At 46.8% G+C, this 27,396-nt stretch overlaps 2 protein-coding genes across 6 annotated transcripts in view; one reads left to right on the top strand and one right to left on the bottom strand.

The window, feature by feature from the left end:
• ATP11C (ATPase phospholipid transporting 11C (ATP11C blood group)) overlaps positions 1-9,729 on the bottom strand; it is a 102,200-nt gene extending 92,471 nt beyond the window's left edge. For 2 of the 3 annotated variants that reach the window (XM_081178944.1, XM_081178949.1), the window contains exon 1: positions 9,551-9,729. In XM_081178944.1, the coding sequence (XP_081035070.1) occupies positions 9,551-9,577 (27 nt within the window). In that variant the 5' untranslated portion in view covers positions 9,578-9,729. Of the gene's footprint in view, positions 1-7,488; positions 7,679-9,550 lie in introns of those variants that run through there. The other variant, XM_081178948.1, reaches the window with a different exon arrangement.
• A 9,438-nt stretch (positions 9,730-19,167) lies between these two features.
• LOC308578578 (uncharacterized protein) lies at positions 19,168-25,861 on the top strand. Of its 3 annotated transcripts, XM_081179084.1 has the most exons (4): positions 19,171-19,271; positions 21,694-21,742; positions 22,521-22,650; positions 24,884-25,861. In XM_081179084.1, the coding sequence occupies exons 3-4, from the start codon at positions 22,529-22,531 to the stop codon at positions 25,428-25,430; spliced, it is 669 nt and encodes a 222-aa protein (XP_081035210.1). In that variant the 5' UTR covers positions 19,171-19,271; positions 21,694-21,742; positions 22,521-22,528; the 3' UTR covers positions 25,431-25,861. The 3 variants fall into 3 exon arrangements, with proteins under 3 accessions (XP_081035208.1, XP_081035209.1, XP_081035210.1); XM_081179082.1 differs by lacking the exon at positions 21,694-21,742 and having other exon boundaries at positions 19,168-19,271; XM_081179083.1 differs by lacking the exon at positions 21,694-21,742 and having other exon boundaries at positions 19,169-19,271; positions 22,492-22,650.
• Positions 25,862-27,396: the final 1,535 nt, after the last annotated feature.

Raw genomic sequence — 27,396 nt, 5'->3', positions numbered from 1 at the left:
TTTGACTAATCTCTGAGCATTAAGAAAGTGCTCTCCAAATGAGATCAGCTAGATAGCTCCTCTAGGTCAGAAGTGAGATTCTGTTCAACAGCTGTCAAAGACCAAAACGGCATTCATTAAGCACCGAGACAAATGGGATTCACACATTGACTGCATATGGACCAGCTTAAGGCACTGCCGATTTAATTTATAACGTGTATATTCCAGCCCTCAGTTCTGGAAGTTGAGGTTCTTTCCGAAACGTAACAATCAATGTAAATGCAATGCAATCCTTTGAAAGTCTACTAAGAACCAACTCCCACTAAGTCCATTTGAAATCCTGCCCATTTTGGTTTCTCATTTTCCCAGGCTTACATTCGCTCAATTTTTGCAGCAAATGGTGTATTTTTCTAAAAGCATCAGCATGGAAATTCATATGCGTTTCCGTGCACCAATGCTTTGTGAATTCCTGCATGCAATTTTGCTTAATATACATCTTTGCATTAATACATGTATTTATGAGCAACTCTTTTGCTTGGAGAACCACATCACAAAATCTGGAATGCTGTGGATTGCAAAGGATTAACAATGCCTCAGTTCATTTGTCAGGTGGGGGAGTGCCAAATTAGGGAGGCCACCATTATAAAGGTAAACCAAACAAATAGCTCACCTCTAAGCCAAGGTGGGGCAAGGCAAGAGGCCTGGGAAGAAAAAGTCTTTACCTGGCACCAGGCTATGATTTCACCAGTGTTAGAAAGTGAGATATGAAAGCTAGGAGCTAAATGGCACCTTAACCTAGGTTACTGGTGCAACAGCAGAATGTCTAGGCACACTTCTTTTATAACAAGAATACAAAGCTGAAAATGAATGAACTGCAGCTAAAATCTTACATTCATTTTTCACATGGTCTAGTCCTCACCTGAAGACTGCAAAAAACAAAGCTATACCTCCCCTGCCTGCCCCCCTAATATTCTTATGAGGATCCCTTCTCCAGTTCTCCGAGAGTGCCTGGAAGCAGGGAAGCAGAAAAAGGTCCTCCTTTTGCCCCAGCAGCAGCAGTTTTAATCTGAAATATTAGGCGCAGTACTGCTCCCAGAGCTCAGAAACTGCTCGCGCTAATGAAATTCCCTGTTGCAAAAATGCTCCTAGGACAATGGGAGTTTTGAGTGCTGGATTTCACTCACCACAGTGACTGTTCCCACCTCCCACAACTCCGGTCAGTGTGACAAGCTCAAGCCTTCCTCTCAGCTTTTGGGCCGCAGAGGATTCAGGCCACTGCTTTGATCAGAGTTAAGAAGCAAGCAGGATCAAGCCAATGGCACCCCTAGCCCAGCATCCTGTTATGACAGTGGCCAACTAGATATCAATGAGAAGAAGCCCACAAGCAGGACCCCAGCACAGGAGCAATTGTCCCCACCTGCGCTCCCCAGCAACTGGGGTTCATCATAAGCACACTGCCTCTGACCAAGGAAGAGCGGCCCAGCCGTTGTGGATAGCAGCCACTTACAGTCCCACCCATCTGTCTAATCCTCCTGTGAAGCCATCCAGGTTCACGGCCCTTACTGCATCTTGCAGAAGTCAACTCCAAAGTTTAGGGTCAGAGTTCTCCTTCTCCTAGTTGGGTTACTTTCGCAGGTTGATGACGAGCCCCATCTGCCCCTCGCTTCCCTCCTTCTTGACCACTGCACTCACTATAGGTCTCTTCTGAAAAAAGTCACTCTGAGCCTGGTTTTGGCCAGGGAGGGTGGGGTATGAATAAATGTGCATGTGCATATCTGAAACCTAATTGAAAGCTGAAATTTCACTGGCAACACAACTCTCAGGATCAAATTTTACTGTTCAATATCCCCTAACTTTTCAGATAAGGAATTTCCACATTAAAATAAATAAAAACCAAAAGAGAATCCATCTTCCCTCTATTTCCTCACTCCTCCCAATTTACTTCACCCTGCTGTGATTTCTTTTGGTCTTGATTTATTTTACTGCATTTCTATGCCCCCTGTGCTCCCCACTTCTCATTTAAGCCTCACAACAACCTTGTGAGGTATGTTAAGCTGAGAGGCAATGGTTGGCCCAATGTCATTCAATAAGCTTCACTAGGTGCAGCACTCTAACCACCGGGCCACACTGTCCCTGCTCTCACTGGGTGGGCAAAGTATTTCTATGCAATGGTTCCGAAAGATTAAGAATGCACTGACACATTCAGGGGGCACTTCAGAATACACAAGATTAGGAAATGTGTCTGAATGCTCCCTGGAGACACACACACACTTCCCTGTACCTGGAAAGCCAGCACACTGCTAACAGGCTACTTTTCCACTAGCAACGGGAGCTTAAATAAATAGAATTCTGGAAGTGAGAACACTTAAGTCAGGGGGCTCCTTTCTTGTCCACAGAGTGAAGTAAGTATGGACCAGGAAGATTTCACCACACAGTTCTTCTGCATCTCTGAAGCACCAGCATAGCAAAGGCATGGGAGGATCAGGACTCTCCGCATGCTGCAAAGGAGAGGCTCCAGGAATACAATCTGGATCCACCCAGGCCTTTCATGAATTTCTATAAATACCAAGGTAGTTGCAGGAATTTGCTAAGTCAAAACCATGTGAGCAGAAAGCAGAGGAACAGAGCCCGCCCACCCACAGTATTGCAACTTGCTATAAGCAGCCTGCTCTACAGCTTTCTCGCCACCTGAGGTCCTCCAGATGCTGAGGACCATCATTCTCTGACCATCAGCCATGATGGTCAAGACAGAGCAGAGGGGGCAAAGGATTGCGTTTTGGTGCTTCCAGAGCAATGTGCAAAAGGGCAAACTTACACATTAACCCTGCATTGAGGCGTGCAAACTCCAGGTGCAGAAACAGCTGTGCCTGACTCTGACCTCAGAGGCAGGACATTCCGCAGTTCTACCCCTCCTCCCCAAGCTGCTAGCTATTATGGATTCCAAAGGTTTGAGGAGGGAGAAGAAAAATCATCAATGCAATCTCAAGTATCTGGGCAAGATCTTTCAAGATCCCTTTTTGCAACCCATAATTTACAGAGGGTTTTAAAAATGCTGAAAACTCTTTGCGTGTAAAAGCTCAGGTAATAAAAATTGTGAGAAAACCTGAAGCTGTAGCTTTAATTTTTCAGGGTTCCCTCTCCATTTTGTTTCAGAAAATATTAGGGGTGGGAGGCCTTGACATATCTATGCAGACCCAGTGAGCAATTTGGCCGCTGAATTCTGCACTAGCTGAAGTTTCCAAACTGTCTTCAGAGGCAGCCCCACGTATAACGAATTGCAGTAATCTAGCCTACAGGTTACCAGAGCATAAACAAAAGAAGTTAGGCGATTCCTGTCCAGACAAGGGCACAGCTGGGCCGCCAGCCAAAGCTGACAGAAGGAATTCCATGCCACAGAGTCCACCTCAAGTGACAGCAAAGGATCCAGGAGTACCCCCAAGCTACAGACCTGCTCCTTCAGAGGAAGTGTAACCCCATCAAGAGCAGGCAACCTCCCAGCCATTCGGTCCATTACCAAGGCAAGACAACGGTCCAGCACATCCCCTGCCTCACCCTGCAGATGTAAAAAAGGAGAGCTCTGTGCCGTCCATATATTGCTGACAACGTACTCCAAAACTCCGGATGACCCCACTCAGCAGTTTCACATAGATGTTAAACAGCACAGGGGATAAAACTGAATGCTGAGGAACCCCACGCTGAAGGCTCCCTTAAACCCTGGAGAGCCGCTGCCAGTCAGTGCAGACAGTAGTGTGGTAGATGGAACAATTGGTCTGAACTCGGCATTAGGCAGCTTCCTATGTTCCTCTATATCAGACATATGTAGATATGCTCTCAAACCTTCTGTTGCTTTAAGAAAGGCCCCCACCCCCAGTTATGTACTTCTCAGGGCAAAGCAGATCTTCGGTTTGAGGCCAGTTATGGTTTTCCAGGAAGCTTCCATCTGCTGTGTATTTACACAACAGAAGGGAGTAGGAAAGAACTGGCAGAGAGTGAGGAATTGAGAACGATCTGAAGAAAAGAAGGCGGGGGTGGGAGGCAAAGAAGTAGGAGAGAGGTTAAGGCATCAACCTCCAAAAAGAAGAATCCATGTGCTGGCTTTTAAGCAATCTGAGCCATTTGAACACAGAAGCTGCAGCCTCAAGGGCCAAACGTCCTTCTTGAGAACATTCTGAGGACCACGGTGGCGTGTGGAGCAATGGGTGTATGCTCCCAACTGCTCCAGATTTTTTTCCGGGAGCCAAATTAAGGTCCTGTTGTTTCACCTTCAAAATCCCTAAATTATAATTGGGATTGGGGGCCAAGCACACAGCCCAATCACTCTCACATCAGTTTTCCCTTTGCACAGCTGGCAGCAAAATAGGAAGGGAGTGTCTTTGCATTACATCTGAACTCAGGATTATGGTTCGTTTCTCCGTGATAAGCCAAGATCACCAGCCAGCTTGGTGTTGGTTTATGAATCTTGTTTTGTTCGGGGGGAAACAGACTACAATCCCATCATGCTAAACCAGCCTTCCCCGACTTGGGGATGTTGGTAGACTAGAACTCCCATCGTCCCTGAGCACTGGGAATGCTGCACTGGGCTAGATGAGCTCAAGCCCAACGCCTGCAAGGTGGGAGGTTGTGTTAAGCTACCTCCTTCGTGGTTTGTTTACCCGAATGCATAAACCTGGAAGAACTGGGCTGAGAGAACAGCACGTTTAGATTACTTGAGGAAGGGCAATTACTCAGCAGAAGAGCATCTGCTTCACATGCAGGTTCAACCTCCAGCATCTCCAAGTATGTCTCAGAATGTCCCACCTGTGGAACCCTGGAGAGCTGCTGCCAGTCAGTGCAGAGAATGCTGAGCTAGATGGACCAATGGTCTGATTCATTTTAACAGAGCTTCCTATGTTCCTGGCTTATAGCTACGCAGCCACTGAGGCCAGGAAGCCACATGTCTTTTGCCATTTAAGCTGTTAGGAGCATGTGACTGTGGGGTGAGGCCCTCTCATCTGTGGCACCCAGGATATGGGTGCCCTTGCCCTAGAAGCCTCAACTGGCCTTCTTCCTTTTGAACATTATGACATCAGGCCAAAACAGTACTTTCTAAAAGGATGCTCTGCGATTAGATTTGGACTTGGCTGCTGATGCAGTATCGCTGCTGCTCACGATTTGGCAGCCTGGAAATCAAACAGCTACTTTTGTCTTGTTGGCATTTCATGGCGGTTCTTGGCTGCCCTGAGGCTCCCGGTCAGGATCCAAGTATCTAAGTGATGGAATGGACTGCAGAATGCAGATAACTACTAACTGCTGGAGATGCGGCTTCCTGCTGACCAAATATTGCCATTTATTTATTGCATTGCATTTTTATCCCACCTTTCGATACAAGGAGCTCGAGGTAGCATCCCCTTGTCATCCTCACAGCTACCCTGTGAAGTGGGTTAGGCTGAGAGGCAGCGATTGGCCCAAGGTGCCCCAGGGAGCTTCATGGATGAGGGAGGATTTGAACTCTGGCCTTCCAGGTCCAACACTCTAACCGCTACACAACACTGGTTCTCTCTTTGTTTCGAGAGGAGTCCAGAGTTTCTTTTTAAAAAAGAAAGCCATACAAAGTAAGTAAACTGTCAGCTTGCTGCCTTGCAAAAGAACTGTAAACACAAATTCACTGAACAAATTATGACATACTATGAACTCTACTCCTTTTTCCTGAAAAAGCCCTTCTAAATTATTGTGCAAAAAAAAAAAAACCTTTCGGTGGGGAAAAACGGGGAAATGATGACACTCCAAAATGCCTACAATTAAAGACAAGGCAAATGAAACACGGAAAATATAACAGCTGGCTGAGCAAAACCGTAAAATTGAGAGATTTAAAACAAAACTTGAAAGGAAAGGGTGCAAAAAGTTTACAAGCATTTTTTTTAAAAAAAAAAGCGAAAACCACCACCAACATTAAAGTTTCTGAACTTTCGGGAATCTACAGATTTTTGTTTTAATATATATATTTGTTTTTTTTTCCAAAAAGAAAACTTCTTTTAAAAAGAAAGGAAGAAGCAGCAGTATAAACTGGGACTTAGGTCTTGAAGTTTCTTATAGCTAGGTGTAAAGAAAGGAGGTTGCAAATTCATAAAGGATAGTCAACTGAGAGCACTTACAATACACAACTGAAGCTACATGGTAAGAGGCAATATACCTCAAAGAATTAAATGCTGGAGTCAAGCAGTAGGGGTTGCAATCACTCTGTATTCCCTGCTCATGAGTTTCCCATAGGCATCCATTAGACACACACATACCAAGAACAAGGTAGAGCTGTTTGCCTTTATTCACATTCTCAAGTTACGATAAACTAGGGTTGCTCATGCCCACAGCTCAGTCACTCCCATGTCATTCCTCCCCTGTCACAAACAGGGTAGCTCGATCTGCAAGTGCTTGGGATTAAATCTGGGATCTCCTGCATGCAAAGCATGTTCTCCGGGAGCACTAAGCTAAGGCACGAGAACAATACTATACACTTAAGCCATATCCACTGCAGGGAAACAAGTATTACACGAGGATTTGCAATGCACAAGACTTCAGTCTCTGATAGCCCAGGAGGTTGCAACAGCAATGCACCATCCCAGCAGGTGGTCAGGAAAACTTGCACCAAAGGACCGCTTCCAAGAAACAATTCCCTGTTTTAAAAGTGGTACAAGGTAAGCTCTAAAAACATCCAGGACACTTCCAATTTGACCTTGTAACATCACCTTTCTAAGCCAACTGTTTTCTACCAAAGGAGGAAAAAAAGAAATCCTTTTCTCAAATTAGTTGGTAGGCGGTTCTACCCAAATACACATTTGGAAACAGGTTGCAATGAGAGATCTTGATGCAGAATACCACCACCACCAATCCATGCATATCTGAAATGTGTTATTTCTAAAGATGGATCAGAGGCTGAACAGTAAGGGCCCCGCAGGATCAGAAGTGTTTGACAAGTCCAATGTACTGTTTCCAATAGGGGACAGCCTATTAAGGATACAAGCTGCAGACAAACCTAAATGCACCACTGTCAGCAATTACAGTTAAATAAAGCCTCCAGTTACAGAAGCAATCTATTTGTATGTACCAGGTAAAAGCAAGAGAGGGACAGCCTATGAGCAACCTGGGGCACCTCGCTGGGCACAGAAGAGTGGGCTGGATGGGTGCAGACAGATGACTTTAGGCTCTGGACTAGACGGACTCTTTAGATCAGGCTTCACCACCCAGATGCCCTCTGTGTAACTCCTATCAGCCCCAAGCCACAAAGCCATGGTCTCTGCGGCTGAAGGAAGGTGTAGTCCAAAGCGCATGGGGGGGGGCACCAGGTTGGCCAAGGCTGCCCTATCACCACCCCTGCCTATCAGCTCAGACTCAATAGGCCCACCCTGTCCAACACTCCCTATCCCAGGGCAAGGTACCCCAGGGTTTATTGCCTCCCAGCATGCAGGTTGCAGATAACCATTCATATTAACAGTCAGCAACAGACATCTCCTCCTCCTCCAAAAACTTGCCCATTACCATCTGAGAAGCCTGGTCAGTTGTATGCTGAACACATCAAGATTCCGGACAAGAAAAGAAAGTTCTTCTTTATGCAGCGTATAGCTAAAATACAGAGCTCTCTCTCGCAGAAGGCAGAGGTGGCCACAGACTTGGGACTGCTTTAGAAGACAATTAGGAAAATTCATAGGTGATTAGGTTATCAGTGGCCAGACAGCAACACTTCTGAGATCAGTTGCTGGAAACTGCAGGAATGTGCACTGCTCTAGTGCTCAGGTCCTGCCTGTGGGAGTTTCCGAGAAGCATCTTGCTGGCAGCTGTCGAGAGCAGGCTGCTGCATTAGCTGGGCCATGGGCCTGATCCAGCAGCGTTCTTATTATGTTCTTAAGGCAAGTTGGCTCTGCACAGCTCCAGTGCCGGAGGCAGCTTTGCCTCTGAATCCTAGTAGCGGAGATTCACCAGTGAGGAGCGTGCTGTTGCACACACAATCCTGCTTGCAACCATCCTGGGGGCATGTGGCAAACCACTGTGAGAAGAGGACCTGATCCAGCATGGGCTCTTCTTGTTTTCAGTGCTTAAGCAGCAAAAACAGGCTGAAGCCCTTCAAACAGCACGTGGCAAAAAATCGCATTTCGGAATGCCATTAAAACTCCCTGCTGATAGAAACCTAGAATCCTGAGCTGCACTGCAACCTTTCACCCTGATGAGCTAATCTTCTATTTGCAGAGCACTGCTTTTCTCTCCCCCCACCCCCTTAATGCAGGGGTTCAGTCAAATTTGTATCCCCCCGTGTAGTGTCTCATACATAGTCTCATGGAATCATATAGAGTTTTAGAGTTGGAAGAGACCCTGAGGATCATCTAGTCCAACCCCCTGAAATGCAGGAATATGCAGCCGTCCCATACAGGGACCTTGGCGTTATCAGCACCATGCTCTAACCAACTGAGTTGTCTCCTGGGTTGAGCTATTCTCCCAACCCAGTGTGGTCACAGCGTTGCGTCAAGGACGCAGGTTCAAATCCATTCTCAGCCATGTAGCCCAATGGGTAGCCTTGGGCTGTTTTGAAGTCTCTCAGCCTAGCCTGCTTCACAGGACTGATCTGAGGCTAAAATGGGGGTGTGGAAATCCTCAGAGGGAAGGTGGGATATACAAACGCCACAATAAATATATTTCAGCTGTGAAGTGTGGGCCTCAACCTTAGGCAGTGGTCATCACCAGTGCAGTGGTTAGAGTCCTTGGCCAGAGCCCAGGAGACCAGGGTTCAAATCTCCACTCAGCCATGAAGCTTACTGGGTGACCTTGGAGTCAGTCACTCACTCTCAGTCTGCCCTACCCCACAGGGCTGTTGTGGGGAGAAGCACCTTGAATATTAAATGGAATATAAATGTAAAAACTAACTAAATGAATCTTGGGGCAGGGAATTAGTTCATCCTCCAGCTTGTCCTGAATCTGCTCCCCATTCCTTGGCTGACCCCTTCTTCCCATGCCTTCTTGAGTTCTATTGCCAAGAGGAAAGGAGAAACGTGTTCCCAACCCACAAAATCCCCCCCCCATCCTTTAAAAAAAATAAAAGGGGAAGCCCTAGGGATTCAAAGCCAATCTGCAAATCCTCTGCATGTGCTTCCCCTACTTAGAAAGAACAAAAGGATGAAAAGTGATCAAAGCGGCCAATCAAACGCCATCTTTCCACCCACCCTTTGTGCAACGGGTACCCTGGGGAGACGGTTCCTTTACCTGTGAGTCTCAGCCAACTTGCTGAGCTTTATAAATAACACTCGGGAAGCAGCAGTGTGGCGGCGGCGGCAGATTGCGAAAACAACACGGTGGCTAGATTGAAGGTGCGGGGGGGGGAGAGTTGATGTTTTGGGCCTTGGGATAGTCGTGAGAACGGATGACTTCGCTTGGGTGCACTTGGGGAACTAGAGGGGAGCAAAAGACCGGTCACCCCCACCCCCATCATTCCGCAAGCATCTGCAGGCGTGCAAGCATTCGGGCACACAGCGGGGAGGGGAAGAACTGAGCATCCATCTCGTACGGACCTCCCCACCCACTTCCAAAATTAGGGTGGCACAGAGGTACTTACGAAGCGATTGATCTGCCTGCGAAGCATAGCTGGACTGCCGCAGCGCCTTGGAGAGAGGGGGGCAGTGGGGTGGTAGTGGGGTAGTCCTGGTCTTTTGGAGCCGACTGGCACAAGCACTTAGCCCCTCTGCACGGGTCCCCAAGCCTCGGGGTCAGTGGGGACGCTGCGGCGAGCGGAGAGGCGCCCCCAGCCCCCGCTCGCCGTCCCCCCAGCCCCGCGGTCACCGGCGCGCCGCTCTGCCGCTCAGCCGCATCGCTCCTCTTCCAGTCGTGGCACCAACCGCAGCAACAGCCCACGGCGGGGCTCTCCCTCTCTTCCTCCCAGAGAACAGCCCCAGATATGGGGGCGAGTCCCTAGCTTCGCCAACACTCTTCGGCTCTGTCAGGCTGGCCGGAGGCAAGATCTGGGCAGCATGCCGCGCTTTGGTGATAATAATAATAAAAAGGAGGCTGCAGGGGAACAATAGCCAAGGCAGGCAGGCCGGCTGCCAGGAAGGGGGAAGCTGCGGCGGGAAACCCAGACTGCTGGATGCAACCTCCTCTTCCCCTGCAGCGGAGGCGGAGGCAGCAACAGTCCTCCCCGCCCCCGAGGCCCGAGAGCGGCGGGAGACCGAAAAACCGAGGCGCAGCGCTACGCTCACGACTTCTCCAAGCGCAGAGCGCTCCCCACGCGCCCGCCTCTCCCAAGCGCACGTGGCACGCTGCCTCGCCGATGCCCGCGGAGACCCAAACCACCAGCCCAGCGGCCCTTCCTGCTTCCCTGCCCCGCCACGGGCTACTTTCTGGCTTTCGCCTGGAGGCTCCACTTCTTCTATTTCTCCTCCCACCCCTCCGCCCCGCTCTGTTTTCGCAGCCGCCCCAGGGGCGGAACCTTCGGCTTCTCTCCACCCATTGGGTCCCGAGAGCAGCTTGGGAGGTGTAGTATATTTGCCCGATGTCCGGGATGGTAGGAGAAGGGAGAGCGAGGCTAGCGAGCGCCGGCCTGTTGCTCGTCCTCAGCCCGCCGCAGTAAGGGGAAGTTCGCTTGGAGGTTGGCTAGGCCTCTCGGGCGCACCCCAAACAGAACGTGACGGGCGAGTCACCGTTGCGCCCAACTCTGCAGCAGACTGACGGGCCGTGAGCTCGCTAGCATTTCAGACAGGGAACATACCCAGCCCTATCTAGAGGAGCCTGGGATCTTCTGATTGCAAAGCAATAAGCGGCCGCCTTTTTCTTGCTGCTGAGGCGCAAATTGGTATGGTTTCGCCTCCGAACTCACCGAATCAACTTTTAAGAGTTTCTGCACCTTTTCCTGCGAACGGAGTGACTTGTTTTTAACGGGCTTAGGCATGCGCATCAAAAGCACAAATATATTTCCTTGCAAAAAGGATGGCAGTTTGATCTCTGCCTAATGGCACCATCAAAATGAATGCTATTAAAATACACAGTATCCCTTTATTTAATTGTTGCATTTATGTTCTACATTTCCACCAAGGATCCCAAGACAGCATACATACACTGTGTGTTTATTAAATTTGTATACCGCTTAATAAGTTTCATGATTCTCTCATGGGTTTTTGTGTGTGTCTGTGTGTGAATGTCTTTAAAAATACACATCATTGCCTTTATTTAACTGTTGCATACCTATTCTGCCTTTCCACCAAAGAACCCTAACGAAACGAAATTACCTAAGTGGTGAACAACATCAGAGTAACATATAAAACAACATACAATTCAGAACTACACCAAGTGGTCATGCTTTGGGGGGAGCTTGAATTTCAGAAGTTGCACAGTCCCTCCAACCTGTGCCGCCACACTGCATTTTAACCATGCAACACCATAGGGGAGGGAGGCGATCAGGGGGGAGTCAACCATGTCAGAGTGAAGGTTTGAACTTGTGTCTCGCCAACCCAGAGAAGCGGACACGGAGCAATGGATCCAAACTACAAGAAAGAAGATTCCACCTAAACATTAGGAAGAACTTCCTGACAGTAAGAGCTGTTCGACAGTGGAATTTGCTGCCAAGGAGTGTGGTGGAGTCTCCTTCTTTGGAGGTCTTTAAGCAGAGGCTTGACAACCATATGTCAGGAGTGCTTTGATGGTGTTTCCTGCTTGGCAGGGGGTTGGACTCGATGGCCCTTGTGGTCTCTTCCAACTCTATGATTCTATGATTCTAACCCTACAATGAGACTTTTAGTTTCGAATGTATTTAAGCATGGGCCTTGCTAAAACTCGCACATAAGCATGCTCAATTTGCCGGGATAAAGAACCACCAACCCACCAGATGTTGCGCTCCCTACTCCCATCCTAGTGACCATGCTGGCTGGGGCTCATGGGACGTTGAGTCGGAACAAAATCTGGAGGGGTGCAGGCTCCCCAGCCCTGCAGTAAAGTGTCACACCAACAGAAACATAGCTCCTGCCATTCCTCGCAGCATAAATTCCTGTAGCACATGTTCCTCATTTCTGCTTCAGGAACCCAGAAAGAGAGAGTGCTTTCTGGTCCTGCTTGCAGTCTTCCCATTCAGGCACCTGACTGGCCACTGGGAGAATAGGATGTTGGATCGGATGGGCCATTGGTCTGATCCAGCTGTGCTCATGTTCTTAATACAGTACCAATCACTGAGAATAACAAGTAGGGAGAGCGCTGTTGCACTCGGTCCTGCTTGTGGGTTTCTCACATCTGATTGGCCACTGTAAGTAACCAAACAAACCCCTGTGTTGCAAAGAGAACGTCAGCAACGTCTAGGCAATGTCATCTTATTTTGAATGAATGTACGTAAATGAAAATATCAAATGCTGTGGAATGTTCCACAGCATTTGATATTTTCATTTACAAACCCATAAGAATGGGTTTATGAAGCAATTCTATATCCTCCCACCACGCTGACGAAGAATTCTACGAAACAGTAGTCGATATCCGGAATCACTGTTCAGTGTTGGACATCATGTTTGCTGAATACACAAAGCTTCACAGCTTATCTTACATCGTACAAAGTCTGGTACCTCGCTTCATTTAAAGATTTTCAGAGACTTTGAGACTAAAGATTTCATTTTGTACTTGTTATGGTTTGAAGGAATTCTATAAAGATTGTTTATTGTGTTTGTACATGGTCGTCGTGTTGCCTAGACCTTGCTGATGGCCACTGTGAGAACAGGATACTGAACTAGATGGGACACCTGATCGGTCAGGTTCCTTTCATGTTCATGTGTTACAGAAAATGGAGAACACTTCCCCTCTTTCCCATAACATTGGAGCCTTAGGTCACCAGCTAGATTGGTGACTGGGAGTGGCCACCGAGACCATACAACACCGGTCCTAAACGACCTACATTGGCTGTCAGTACGTTTCCAAGCACAATTCAAAGTGTTGGTGCTCACCTTTAAAGTCCTAAATGGCCTCGGTCCAGTATACCTGAAGGAATGTCTCCACCCCCATCGTTCAGCCTGGACACTGAGGTCCAGCTCCAAGGGCCTTCTGGTGGTTCCCTCACTGCAAGAAGGAAAGCTACAGGGAACCAGGCAGAGGGCCTTCTCGGTAGTCACACCTGCCCTGTGGAACGCCCTATTATCAGATGTCAAAAAGATAAACAACTACCTGACTTTTAGAAGACATCTGAAGGCAGCCCTGTTTAGGGAAGTTTTTAATGTTTGATGTTTTATTGCATTTTTAATATTCTGTTGGGAGCCGCCCAGAGTGGCTGGGGAAACCCAGACAGATGGGCAGGGTATAAATAATAAATGATGATGATGATGATGTAGCTGGTGGTCAGTAGATTCAAGAAGAACAAAATGAACTCCTTCACACAATTAAATTTGTGAAACTCACTGCCACAAGATGGAGCAATGGCCACTTAGGTAACATTCAAAGAATAATAGAATCAATGATGTGTAGGGTTGGAGGGGTTCCCATAGGCACCCAGCACAGGCCCCTACCATGCAGGAATATCAGCTAAAGCATCCATGACAAATGACCATCCAACCTCCGTATAGAACAAACTAAGGCCTGCGGGCTGGATAAGGCCCGAGGGACTCGTTTATCCGGCCCGCGGCGACCCTCGCCGCCTGCTGCTGCTGCCCGCTCTTACCGGTGCTGCGCTGCACGGCTGCCCACCTCCGGGTCAGAGGAGCACCAGAAATAGTTTGTGCGCATGCACAAGCATTATTTGCACATGCACAAGCATTATTTCCAGTGCACATCCGGGTTGGAGGAGGCCCGTGCACATGCGCACAAGCTATTTCCGGTGCTCCTCCGACCCAGAAGAGCGCCAGAAATATCATGTGCACACACGTATGGGCATACACTCCCCCACCCTCCGGGCGATCGGCACTGGAGACACCGGCCCGAGGCACGGTAAGTTTGCTGACCCCTGGTATAGAAACTTCCAGTGAAGGAAAGCCCACTGCCTCCAAAGGGAGATAAACAAATTCATGAAGGAGATGACTTCTATCATTGGCTACCACAGTAGCCGAATAAAACCTCCACATTGAGAAACAGTCTATAGCTGGTGGAGGCAACAGTTAAAGGGGGGGAGGCAATTGTCACCATGCCCCACCCGGGGACTTCATTGTAAACTTATGGTTACCCACTGTTGAGAAGAAAGATGCTGGACCAGGTAGATATTTTCTCCTATATTCAATTAAATGAGCAGTGAGATTTCAGAAATTCTAAGAATGTCACCCTAAGACAAATAACCAGCAAATAAATCCTCTTGGACCTCTTCTGACCAAACTTCAGATTAGGTTGCTTTAAAAAACCTTTTTCTCAGTTCAGCGGAGGCTGCCTCCACCTAGTGGCCACCAGAGCCAACGGGTGTGATCACTCAGCGTGCTCTGATGACAGAATTAGTAACTAGGCACTCCACCAGACAACCTGTTTATTGAGCATCCATCCTGATTTGCTTGCACAAAGCTTATGTGGTTAGACTATGCCCTGTCTTTATCAAGCATTTGCTCTGATTTATTTGTGGGGAGCTTATACAACAATAAGTCATAGTGATTTGTTCCTTGCATATTATAAATCTCATTTGTTCATCTCACCTTTTTTTATATACATTCCCCTGTCATTTTCCTACCTGCAAAAAGCAAAATAAATAAATACATAGTTTTGTTGTACTAAGGCACCTGAGTCACTTAATCCACTTTAATTACACAAACCTAAATTTCAGTGTGCACTGAACTGCAGCTACTAACGACCGTTCTAATTTACTAATTTATCTGTTGTCGATGTTTGTTTCTTGCCTTTCCTCCAAGGCATGTGCTATTTTATATGCATTGATGTGAACTGGAAAAAAAATATTACTGTAATTTATATAGAAATGCAGTACATGCCACCCTAGCAAGGAAGACTGTGATCAGATGTCACAGACTTACTGGACACAGAGGAATGGTGGGAGGAACCAGCTGGGGAACCCCCAAGAGAAGAAGGCTCAGAGCCCAGGAAGTGGTGGTGGGACAACGATAAGTGGTCAGAGGGAGAAGACTGGGAAGGGGAGGTGCTGGAAGCTGAAGAAGTAAGAGGACTTGGTGAGCAGGGAGAGTCAGTGGCAGAGAGGAGTCCAGGATAAGGAGCAGGAGAGGACACCAAGTGATCCCCTGCTTGTTTCCCCCAAGTCTTTGGGGGGGGTGAGTGTGCAGGTGGGCCAGGGGTGCGTGTGTCCAATGTTACAACTTTGCACCAAGTCCAGAGAATTCCAAGTCCAGAGAACTGGTGCTTAGGTGTTGGGAGCACTGATACCTTAAGGACAAGGGAGAATTATAGCTACCCCATCTCAAAAGGTGAAGCATAGCTAGAAAACCCATAGAGAATATAGAAGTAGCAATTCCAAACAGGAATCCAGGGAGTCCACTACATGAGAAGAACCAAAAGGATTAAAGGTCTTCTCTCCTTCTCCTATTGAAAAGGAGCTGAGGAGGAGGTTGGGTTAAGTGGGATGGAGGGAGCAATAGGAAACTCTCATTATACACGACCTGGAGGGGGACCCCCCTGGAAAATTCACAGGTGCAAACAAAAGCAGGACTCCAGCACTTTTTTTCTTTTTAACACAGTGCACAATTAACCAATGGATGGAATGTTGTGAAGGTCAAAAGTTTAATTGGGTTTTAAACAGAAGTACACAAAATCATCTTATCCTTAAAGGAGAGAGAATGCTAATCACTGTGTGAATTGCAGAACTAGCTTCTCCAGACATCTGCTAAAATTCCTGAGGATCTACGATTTCTTGGGTGTTGCTTTTTTAAAACCACAACAACCAGAACAACACTGGAGTAAATTTGTATAGTCCCTGGAGTTTCAGAGCAATGTTCAGGTCTTTAATAAGCAATAAAGGGTAATAAGTTTTTAAACTGGAACCATCAAAGTGATCCAAAATTCAACTGAAACTTCTCAATGGAAAATGAATGGGCAAATTAAGCATCAGATGTTGCTGACAAAGCACTGCATGTATAAATAAGTCAGTTCATTGAGACATTATCATCCCAAATAGATTTCTACCCCCATAAAAGGTAAAGGTAAAGGGACCCCTGACCATTAGGTCCAGTTGTGACTGATTCTGGGGTTGCAGCGCTCATCTCGCTTTACTGGCCGAGGGAGCCGGCGTACAGCTTCCGGGTCATGTGGCCAGCATGACTAAGCCGCTTCTGGCGAACCAGAGCAGCGCACGGAAACGCCGTTTACCTTCCCGCCGGAGTGGTACCTATTTATCTACTTGCACTTTGACATGCTTTCGAACTGCTAGGTTGGCAGTAACTGGGACCGAGCAACGGGAGTTCACCCCATGGCGGGGATTCGAACTGCCAACCTTCTGATCAGCAAGTCCTAGGCTCTGTGGTTTAACCCACCGTGCCACCCGCGTCCCTCCCCCATAAAAAGGGCAGAACAAAGGATCAGGGTGTTGGTCTACCTTCCCTATAGGGAGTGGGGAGATGATCAAGCAAGGGTGGCAAACCTGTGGTCTTTCAAATTCTTCTGTCCTCCATCCATCCTTGACCACTGTGAGGGCCTAAGAAGTGGGCCTCCATTCATAATATCAGGTTTAGGGTACATATGGGAAGGAAGTGACCCTTCTGAGACCACCGTCCTGAGCCATGAGAACATAAGAAGAGCTGTGCTGGATCAGGCCAGTGGTCCATCTAGTCCAGCATCCTGTTCTCACAGTGGCTGACCAGATGTTCTGGTAGGAAGCCTCAAATAGGACCTGAAGGCAACCACTCTCTCCCCACTTGTGATTCCCAGCCAGAATCACAAACATAAGACCTCTGAAAGCAGAGGAAGAGCATAGCCATCAGGGTGCGCAGCCATTTCAATTAGAAGCCAATTTTAATTAGTTTTTGTACATTTCAACGGCGTGGTTCACACAACACTTTCAACAAACATGGGTTTGGAAAAGCCAAACTGTGGTGTAGCTCCCAGCACCATGGCACAAAGATGGGAGTGGTTTAAGGGAAACAATGTGCCCATAATTTTAGGAGTCTGCACACCCAACATGTTGCATGTTTACCTGCAAACCATAGTTTATAGTTAACTATGCTTTAAATCAAGGGTGCTAAGCATTAAGCCCTCTAGATGTTGTGGGTAGATGGGAGTTGGAGTCCAGCAACATCTGGCACAGCATTGGTTTCCCTGGTTTAATGTGGCATGTAGATGGATTCATTATGTGATCTTAAAGAGACATTATTTCATTGCACAGAGGAGAAATGAGAAATTAACCATTTGGATTTTCCTTAACAAGCAGACGAAGGAAACATGAAGGTATACTTTTAAAAAAACACCACATATACAGGTTTTTAAAGCACGAAATATTGACAGGTTGCATAAATATATTCCAAGAGAGCTGCAAATGTCTATAGTGCTGATTGCAGTAATTTCCAAACACACCCACTTATCGATGAATATATTATTATAGATGTTACCATTTCTCCTGAGTACCAGATCTGTTAGTCTCTCCACCTCTGTGAGATATAAGCACTTCCACAGTCGTTCCCAAGTGGCCACAGGTTGTGAGTTTTCCATAATCACATGCCAGTTTGCTGAGATTCACTAAACTTGCTATTAAAGATTTCATACCATTTGGTATACCAGTTTTGATCCAGTTAAACATGATCAACATAGGGCTTAATCCCACCCTTTCCCCTGTAATTTCTGATACCATGAATATTATTTGTCTCCAGAAATTGTGTGCTGCTGGCATTCCTATAAAGGAGAATAATATTTGTGACTTACTATTTTCAGCACCTGAAGTGTTTATCGTACAGCAAGGCTGCAAATTATGCGGAAGCTATGTTCCAAGGATTGCGCCTAAAGCCAAAATGGCATATAATCAAAACACATTGGGTGCAATGGTGGGCGGGAGTTTTTCCCAGGTGTCCTCTGTGTTTCCTCCACACACCCCTTCTTTATTTTATTTTATTTTATTTTTTGCCAAGCTCATAAAGCTGAATTTACAAGTTACAGTATTCATATAAGTCTGGCCAGTGTTAATAATATATGCTAAGCTTTGAAGGTTATAACCTGAATATAACTTGAAGCCTGGAAGTGGACTGATCCCAATTAATACTCTAGCAGCCATCTTCTGTACTAACCACAGTTGCTGAACAGTCTTGAATGGAAGCCCCACATACAATGCATTTCAGTAATCTAAGCTCCCACCGAACAACAGACAGTCACTAGTTATGGTGAGAAATCTGAGAAAAGGCAGATGAAAGCCTTCAGTGCCTATCAGCTGTGGTGGCTACGCAATGCATATAAGCTGCCTTACATTGAGCCAAATCATTGGTCCGTCCACTACAATCCTGCCTACACTGATTAGAAATGGATCTCCAAGGTTTCAGTAAGGGATATCTGGGGATTGACACTTGGACATTCTATCTCTAAAGCATGAACTATACCACTGTGCTATATGGCCCTTCCTGTAAGCCAGTGATGGCCAAACTCGGCCCTCCAACTGTTTTGGGACTACAACTCCCATCATCCCTAGCTAACAGGACCAGTGGTCAGGGATGGTGGGAACTGTAGTCCCAAAACAGCTGGAGGGCCAAGTTTGGCCATTACTGCTGTAAGCACATAGCTGTCAACTTCCCCTTTTTTAAAGGGAAATTCCCTTATTCCGAATAGGATTCCTTGCAAGAAAAGAGAAAAGTTGACAGCTATGTGTAAGCAATATGAGGAGGACTGGGCTGTTGCCTTCAAGCCTTGACTTGTGGGCTTCCTGGAGGCATCTGGTTAGCTTCTGCAAAGCAGGATAGCAGACCAGATGAACCTTTGGGTCAAGCCAGATGGACCTAGATGGATCCAGCAAGACCTTATGGACAGTGGTGGAGCTTCATGCTCCGGCACCGTGGAGAGCTGATGGGGGCAGAGCTGGCATGCGTCCCGGGCAGGGCAGGATGTGCGTCCTGGGGGTGGGGCGTGCCGTCTGCAGGGGCGGGGCGCCCAGCGCGCGGGGGGGCAGCCGTGATGGCACCCCACTGGCATCACGCTGCCAGGGGCACTGCGCTCCCCCCCACTCCTCTTCCTCCGCCAGTGCTTATGGACTCACCCACTTGGCCACATACCCCACCCTAGCACTGGAATAGATTATGCTGTCAGAATGTTGTTAGGAATGCTGGGGGTGTCACGTGGTTCCGTGGTAGGTCAGAATAATATGCAGCCAGCATGGGGAAAGACAATGACTAAAGAAACAATGCACAGCTTTTCCCATACATTCCTATGGTTCTCCATCTTTATAGGGCCACACTTGTGCCAAGGTAGGGTACCCGTGAGGGATGAATGCATGCCTTCCTTCCTTACTTACTTACTTACTTACTTACTTACGTATGTACTTACTTACTTACCTACCTACCTGCCTGCCTACTTATTTATTTACTTACTTTATAAGATTTCTCACCTGCACTTCACCATAAGGTCTCAGAGTGGGTTACAACAATACAATACATAGAACTATTTAATAGCAGATTAAAACACTTCAATGACAAGAGGCACCAAACCTTTCCAAATGGAGCAGTACAGTGTGATTTCAGCAAAATTTCAGGTGTCTCCAACAAGACACCTTAAACTGTCAAAGGCCAGCGTGAATAGGTGTATCTTCAGTATTTGGCAAAAGCTGTACAGCCAGAGGGGAATTCACCAGCTTAGGGACTGCCACAGAATATCTCCACTTCCAGGACACCACCATCCCAAACTTCTGAGGGTGGTGGAACTACCTGCTTTGTCAGTCTTAACACCCAAGAGGACCTAAAGGCACAGAGATGGTTTTTGAGATATTTGGGGCCTAACTTGCTTAGGGCTTCAGTCAGGAATGAGGAGCACCCTGAATTGAGAAGGGAAACAAGTGACCACTGGTGAGCTATTAAAACATATATTTTAATAGCCCCGCCAGTTCTAAATGGAACCCCAGCCATCACCTCAAAGGAGACCTTAGGGGCTCTGCGTCTAACCCTACAAACCTATTCTGTTTCAACCCAAAAGTACAATATTTTGACTTTCGCCATGCCAAAGGAACTTGGGGTGCATTGAATGGTGTGGGGACACCTAACATGGTTGTTGCTGAAGCTAGAGGGGCATGGATGCAATTGGAAAACTTCTATTTGGGAGTGGGGTGTGCCTAGGGAACCCCATGTAAAGTTACCACCTTTATTTTATATTATTTTAGGCAAGCACCTACCCCTTCCTTTCAGCCTGCAGGAGGGCCCTTTCCAGACTGCAAACATAAACACGGATAATGGGATTAGGCAGTACAGTAAATTGATTCAATCATTAAAGCAGTGACATGATGAGAGGCGCACAAAATCGCTGAGTCAGTTTAAAAATGCATTGGCACAGCAGAAAGATAAAAGTGATTAAAGGGGTGGGGGATCTTAAAGACTTTGCCACCCTCCTAAAATGCAGAATGTAGTGTAGTGAAGGTTCTTTTCAGAACTGCAACTGGGGGTGGACAAATCAAGTCAATTTCTCTCTCCCTCCCCATTAAAGTTTTTCATAATACAGGATAAAAGAAACTAATCCAAATAAAAACAGAAATAGAGAAAGAGAAAGAGAAAACACTGCATCCTCTCCCAAAGGTAGCTCTTAACCCTTGATGTGCACAGAAAGTGGTGGACCCTTTCTGTGGCACCCAGGTGGGACCCTCCCACCTGGGAGTTTTCCTTTCTTCTCCCAATCTCTCATCCTGGGAGGTCTTCCCTTCCCTGCCTCCAGAGAGCCAGTGTGGTGTAGCGGCATAATCTGGTGAACTGGGTTCGCATCTCCGCTCCTCCACCTGCAGCTGCTGGGTGACCTTGGGCTAGTCACACTTCTCTGAAGTCTCTCAGCTTCACTCACCTCACAGAGGGTTTGATGTGGGGGAGGAAGGGAAAGGAGATTGTTAGCCCCTTTGAGACTCCTCAGGGTAGAGGTAAAGCAGGATATCAAATCCAAACTCTTCCTCTTCTTCCACAAATCAAGTAAGTTTTCGAGTTCATCATTTTTCCAGCCTTATATTCAGTTTTCCATATTGCCATAGCAATCTGTGATCTTTCCCCCACCTTTTTAAAATGTTCATGAAAATTCATCAGCATCTTGGTGTGATTTTCTTCTAATACTGACATTTTTCTATGCAATTTTGACTAACACACATATTTCTCCCCATGCAGTTTTTGCTAATATTTCGTACAGTGGAACCTCAGTTGTCGAACGTAATCTGTTCTGGAAGACCATTTGACTTCCAAAATGTTTGACAACTGAGGCACAATGGGAATTTCAATGGAGAAAATGGAGATATGCACCTCAGAAGCTGTTTGACTTCCGATGTGTGTTCGAAAACGGAAGCATTCACTTCTGAATTTTCAGCGTTTAGGTTCTGAATCATTCGGTTTCCGAAAAGCTCGAAAACCGAGGTTCCACTGTACATGGGTTTTTAAAATGCACACTGTCTTCACTTTTGTAAGCAATGGTTGGTTGGAGAATTGCACCATGAAGTTTGGAGGAGCGCAGATTTCAAAAGGATGGCTGCATTTCAGCTTGGGGAAAGGCTGGGGGGACTCTGCTATACAGCTGAAAATAAAACATTTTAAGTGTTTTGTAAAGTGCATTATACAAATGTGACACTAGGTGGTGATGGTGGCAAATTCAATATATTTTTCAAAACTTTTTTTGAAAGTGTTTTTAACAGCGTTTTTCATATGTGTCTAGATTCCACCTGTGTTTTGGGTCACATATTGTTACAGGAAGTGTGACTTAGGTAGGTTCACCTTTAAGTGGGAGCTGAATCAAGTTTCTGCCCCATCTCTAGCTGTGACCCACTAGGGCAGGGGCAGGGAGCCAGTGGACCTCCTGATCTTGCTGAACTCCAGTTCCCTGCAACCCCAGCAGCCAGCATGATGTTATAGGAGATGTTATAGTCCAAAGAGAATACTGGTCTAAATGGACCAAATGGTCTGACTTGGTAGATGGCAGCTTCCTATGTTCATGTCTTCACATAGGCAGTGTTTATCAAATTGGGTCCTTGGCTGTTGTTGGACTACAACGCCCATCATCCCTAGCTAGCTGGACCAGTGATCAGAGATTATGGGAGTTGTAGTCCATCAACAGCTAGGAACCCAAGTGTGAAACCCAGGAAAGCTGCTGCTAGTCAATGTAGACAAAGCTGAGCTTGATAGACCTATGGCAGGCATAGGCAAACTCAGTCCTCCAGATGTTTTGGGACTACAACTCCCATCATCCCTAGCTAACAGGACCAGTGGTCAGGGATGATGGGAGTTGTGGTCCCAAAACATCTGGAGGGCCGAGTTTGCCTATGCCTGAACTATGGTCTGACACTGTATACTACATATTCCTCTGTTCCTAAATGAGTACATCCCAACAAATCCAACTAAGAAATTTATTTAGGAAAGATGCAAAATGGGTTTAGATTCTTCCTAGATGGCAAGGGTGCCTTGGAGGATGGAACAGGGCAGGGCAGGATACAGGTGATAATTTGAACTAATGCAGTACCTCTCCTTTAAACAACCATTTGGAAGAGGACTCCATGGAAAAGCAGAGACTGAAGCAAGACCTGCTGATTGCCGTGATGTGTGTATTCTTGGTGCTCCTGATTTTGCTCATTGTTGGCTGCACTGTTCTTCACTACAAGCTGATGACAGACGACATGTAAGTTTCACCTATCACAACACACACACACACACACACACACACACACACACACACACACACACACCAACTTGTGCATGCACCAGCATGTAGAGTTGCTGTTTGAAAGGGGACCAAATCTCAGTCCTTTGCATTCAGAAGGACCCAGGTTCAATCCCCAATATCTACAGAGAGGATTGGGGAAAACATCTGTCTGAAACCAAGGAAAGGGAGAATGGTTGAGGGAGCTGGGTATGTTTAGCCTGCAGAAGACTGAGCAGTAGTCTGATACCCATCTTCAAATATCTGAAGAGCTGTCACATGGATGATGCAGCAAGCTTGTTTTCAATGGAGTTGAAGGGATTCCAACTTAATATTAGGAACTGACAGTAAGAGGTGTTTGACAGCACAATGCACTACCTTGGAAGGTGGTGGCCTCTCCTTTCTTGGAGGTTTTTAAGCAGAGGTTGGATGGCCACCTGTCATGGATGCTTTAGTTGGATGCATTTCAGGGAGTTGGACTAGATGACCCTCAGGGTCCCTTACAACTCTACAGTTCTACAATTCTATGATTCCATGATTCTTGGTCAGTGGAGTCAATACTGAGCTAGATGGTGATATTATGATTATTTGTCACTTTTTGCACTGAAGTGTCACAAAGTAACTGTGGTCACATACACACTATACATTTAGAACTGACAGCTTCCACCCAAAGAATCATGGGAACTGTAGTTTGTTAGGGATGTTGGGAATATTAGCGTTGTGAGGGGTAGACTATAACACCCAATGATTCTTTCTGGGAAAGCATTTTTGCTAAAAGTGTTACGAATGGGCCATACATGTATGTTGCCCTTGCATAATGAAAACTGAAACAGCAAATGTCACCAACAGCAATAAAGCCAAGGGATTTGAGATGGTTATATAAAGCCACATCCTATGAGAAATGTTGGGCTGTAGAAAAGGGGCAGGGCATTTGCTTTGCATGTGGAACAGAGGCACCACCTTCTGTGGGGGATTGAGGGGGCCTGAAGCAATATCCTAACATTGCACATGGGGCCCTATGAACATTGAGGGGGCCTGCCTCCCTAAAACAAAGTTTGGGGGCATAGTGCCTTGGCCCCCAGGAGCCGGCAGCCTTGATATAGAAGGTCCCAGGTTCAGTCCCTGGCATCTTCAGACAGGGCTGGGAGAGACTCCTGTTTAAAATCCTGGAGAGCCCCTGCCAGGCAGATTGGATGAGACTGAGCTTGATGGACTGATAGACTGACATGGTATATTAGAGCATAGCAGCAGCAACAACAACAACAATTAATGATATAGCTGATAACTTAGTGCAGGAGGCCCTCTTGACTGTGCTGTAGCCAGGCATGCTGCCTTGGCCCCATGACAGTCAGTCCTTGGGGTGTGCCGACTGTTAGGTTGTGGGTGAACATATCAGACGACACAGCGATTCTTCAAACAGCTCTTGTTTATTCAGAGGCCAGAACAGAACTGAACTGAAGGGCTCAGTCAGCCTGCTTATATAGAGCTCCAGGACAATGTTACTGTAGCAACTTTCTAAAACTATCCAATCACTGAACGTCACTTTCGATCCTTCATTTGCATAACTATCTACAGTATCCCCCTGCTGGCCCAGGGTGAGAACTTCAGTACATAACACCAACATTAATAAATCATGAAACATTTAAAAAAACATGAAACAGTAAAACAACCCCAAAAAACTTCCCTATACAGGTTTAGAAGACAGGGTTGTCTTCTAAAGGTTGTATAGTTACTTACTGTATCTCCTTGGCTCAAGGGTCACATAACTCATACCCTCCAACATTTCTCCTTTGAAAACAGGAACATCCTAAGGGAAAGTGAGGCCTTCCAGGATCCGATAAGAAACCAAGACAGCTTCTGTAAATCTGAGACTGTCCTTCCAAAATATGGAGAGAATTAGAGCAGATAGACAGTTGGGTGTCGTTTGTGAGGAGAAATTGAGTTTTTAATTGTTATTTATTGGTGTGATGAGGTACACAAAAAATGCAGACCCGTATACATTATGGGGAACTGTATGAAACTTGTCTGACAATGCAAAAGATGTTCAGTTTTTTGTTTTTTGTTTAAAAAAAAGGCTGGTTATTTGTTTTATGTACATGCATAGAAGACGTTTTTGAACAGAACACTTGATTAAAATAAACAAATCTGCAAAGTAAATTTGTCCGGGTTTCCTCGCTGTGCTTGTACCTCTCCCATCTTCTTTTTCTTCAAGCACCCTGAGGAAGGATGTGAAGACTTTTGCTATCCAGACACACTGCATGGAAACGAAGTTTGTCCTGTCTCCTTCCCCAGCAGAGGCATTGGAATCATCTCAGCGGATGCCATGCCTGCCACCATGCCAGGCACTATGCCTGCCACCATGCCAGGCACCAACATCCCAGGGAATGTCCCATCCACCATGCCAACCGCCATCTCCACCACCATCCCAGCCACCGACCAAGCCACTGACCCGGCAGCGATCCCATCCAAGATCCCCAGCCCCTGCGGCACCCTTGCCTAAGCCATCGAAAGCTTCACCCTCAAAACAGAAGAAGGCAAGCTCCAGGTCAATCAGCCACATTTACAGGAGCAATTCCTCCGAAAGCATTCACTCCGATGAGTCTGGAAGCATTTACTCCATGGAACATTTCCAGTGCCTCTACGGCTCCTCCAGGAGTGGATCCGTGGAATCTCTGGAGGGCAAAGGATCCCAGGGCGAAGGAAGTGGTGGAAGCAACGATTCTGGGAGCATCATGCTGTGCGCCATCCGTGAGATGTGATGGCTGAGATGATGCCAGTTCCAAGGATGGTTGGTATCATGCCTTTGCTGAACTACTCAGTGTCTTTCTTCCATGGAGATGCTTGGGCATCTGTGTCACAGTGTGTCGAGTCAGGACACCCCGAAATCAATGGATTGCATCGCCCTCTATTCCAACCCATAACCCACAACCTCAGCACCCAGCCCTCCCAAGGATCAAAATGAACTGGAGGCAAACTTCCTTTCAGTTTGATTTGTTGTTGTTTATAAAACTTTTTATAAAAAAGTTAACTAATCATAGCAAGAACAAAATTCCCCACAAAGTGAACAAAAACAGGGACTGATCACTGCGACTCGAAATGAAAACAAAACAAAACCCAGATGGATGATCTGGTAAAATAAATGACATTGGAGGGATTTTTAAAAATGAAATAAAAGAGGGAAGGAAAAATATGTTCAGGGGTGTGTGTGTGTAGGGGTGTGTGTGTGTTTAACTCATGACAAGAGCTGTTTGTTTTCTGCTGGTCTAATTTGCTTGGGATTGCACAGAATTTGGATACTCAGGGATGCCAGATTTTGGGAGGAAATGTTTCTGGTAGTCAATGTTATGAGGGTACAGAAACAGCTTGCACTAATGCTCAGCTATTCAGGAAGTTCAGCATCAGTGCTTGGCTGTACACTTAACAATAAAATTGATGGTAGTAATATTTATTATTTATACAGTGCTGTCAGCGTGCATGGCACTTTGCAAGGCTTTATGTGGAAAGGCACAAGCCCTAAGTGGTTCAGAAAATCTGAAACTGGCCACAGGGCCAGGGCTGGCATCCTGAGAAGCTCCGCACACATTCTCCTCCAAGCGCTGGTGGTTAGTGGATTGCTGCAGGGCTGGCCTGCTGATTAGCTTCACACAGATGCCTCAGGTGGCAGGCTGGGGACAGCTGGGAGGGATTACAGATCAGTAAAGGAAGGTGAAAACTTTCTGCCTGAAACCACGGAGAGCCATTGTTGGTCAGGGCAGACCAGAGATGTGGAACCTGCAGCCCTCCACATATTGTTGGAGCCTCCATCAACTCCAGTCTGCATGCCTGATGATCAGGAAGCATGCGAGATGTAGTCCAACAAAGATCTGGAGGGCCCTTCCCTTCCCTGGGAAGCTAGATGGTCTGACTTCCACTGTTCCTAAATAGGCTAATCAAATCAAGCTGTGCCCCTTGCTAATCAGTTGTCACTGTGAGCTGATATCCTATCACACCCAATGCAAACCCTCCCATGTTGGAATGCCTTGTTTCAGAGGAAGTCACTTCTTCAGAGCTTTATAACTGGTTGGTTTAAGAATTCCTCCTCCTAGTCTGATAAGACACCCCCATAGAATTGGAAGGGACCCCAAGGGTCATCTAGTCTGACCCCCTGCAATGCCCAACATGGGGCCTGAACCCATGACCCTGAGATTTAAGAGTCTCACTCTCTACCAACTGAGCTTTCCAGCTTTAAATAAGAACCAGAATGTGCTTTGGCTACCAGGAATTTGGCAATCACTGAATTAAATGGTTCAATAAACCAGTTAAAAGCAAGACAGCAAATTGTCCCCCAACAGTGGCAGACTTTGGGTTTTAAAATTTCAGCGGTGCCAAAATTTGGCGCTCCCCACCAGTCAGGTTCCATTCTAAAGCACAGTTGCAGTGTTCCTTATGGTGCCCCTGAGACTCTTTCTCCAGTGCAACTGAACTGGTTGTGCTCCCCTAAATCCACTTCTGCTGTGGGCAGGGTTTCTGCACTGCAAGGGGGTTGTACTAGATAACCTGTGTCCCTTCCAACTCTATGGTTCTAAGTCAGTCTCCTGGTCCATCTAGCTCAGTATTGCACCTGGAACCTTTTTGTGCATGCAGAGCTGGTGCTCTGCCCCTGAGCTACAGCTCCCACCAACAACTCTTGAGTATCCCTGACCATTGATCACGCCAGCTGCAAGGGGCTGTTGGGGAGGGGGGGGG

The sequence above is a fragment of the Podarcis bocagei genome (assembly GCF_964188305.1).
Source record: "Podarcis bocagei genome assembly, chromosome: Z".
NCBI lineage: Eukaryota > Metazoa > Chordata > Lepidosauria > Squamata > Lacertidae > Podarcis > Podarcis bocagei.
Note: the sequence above shows the minus strand (reverse complement) of the source record. Positions and strands in the feature narration are given on the sequence as shown.

Bases quoted from the DNA above. Each gene is read 5' to 3' on its own strand.
- LOC308578578 (XM_081179082.1), top strand. From the start codon at position 19,169: ATGCAGCCAGCATGGGGAAAGACAATGACTAAAGAAACAATGCACAGC. The intron at 19,272-22,520 runs GTAGGGTACCCG...ACCATTTGGAAG, and splicing joins AGGGCCACACTTGTGCCAAG to AGGACTCCATGGAAAAGCAG. The intron at 22,651-24,883 runs GTAAGTTTCACC...TTTTTCTTCAAG, and splicing joins AAGCTGATGACAGACGACAT to CACCCTGAGGAAGGATGTGA.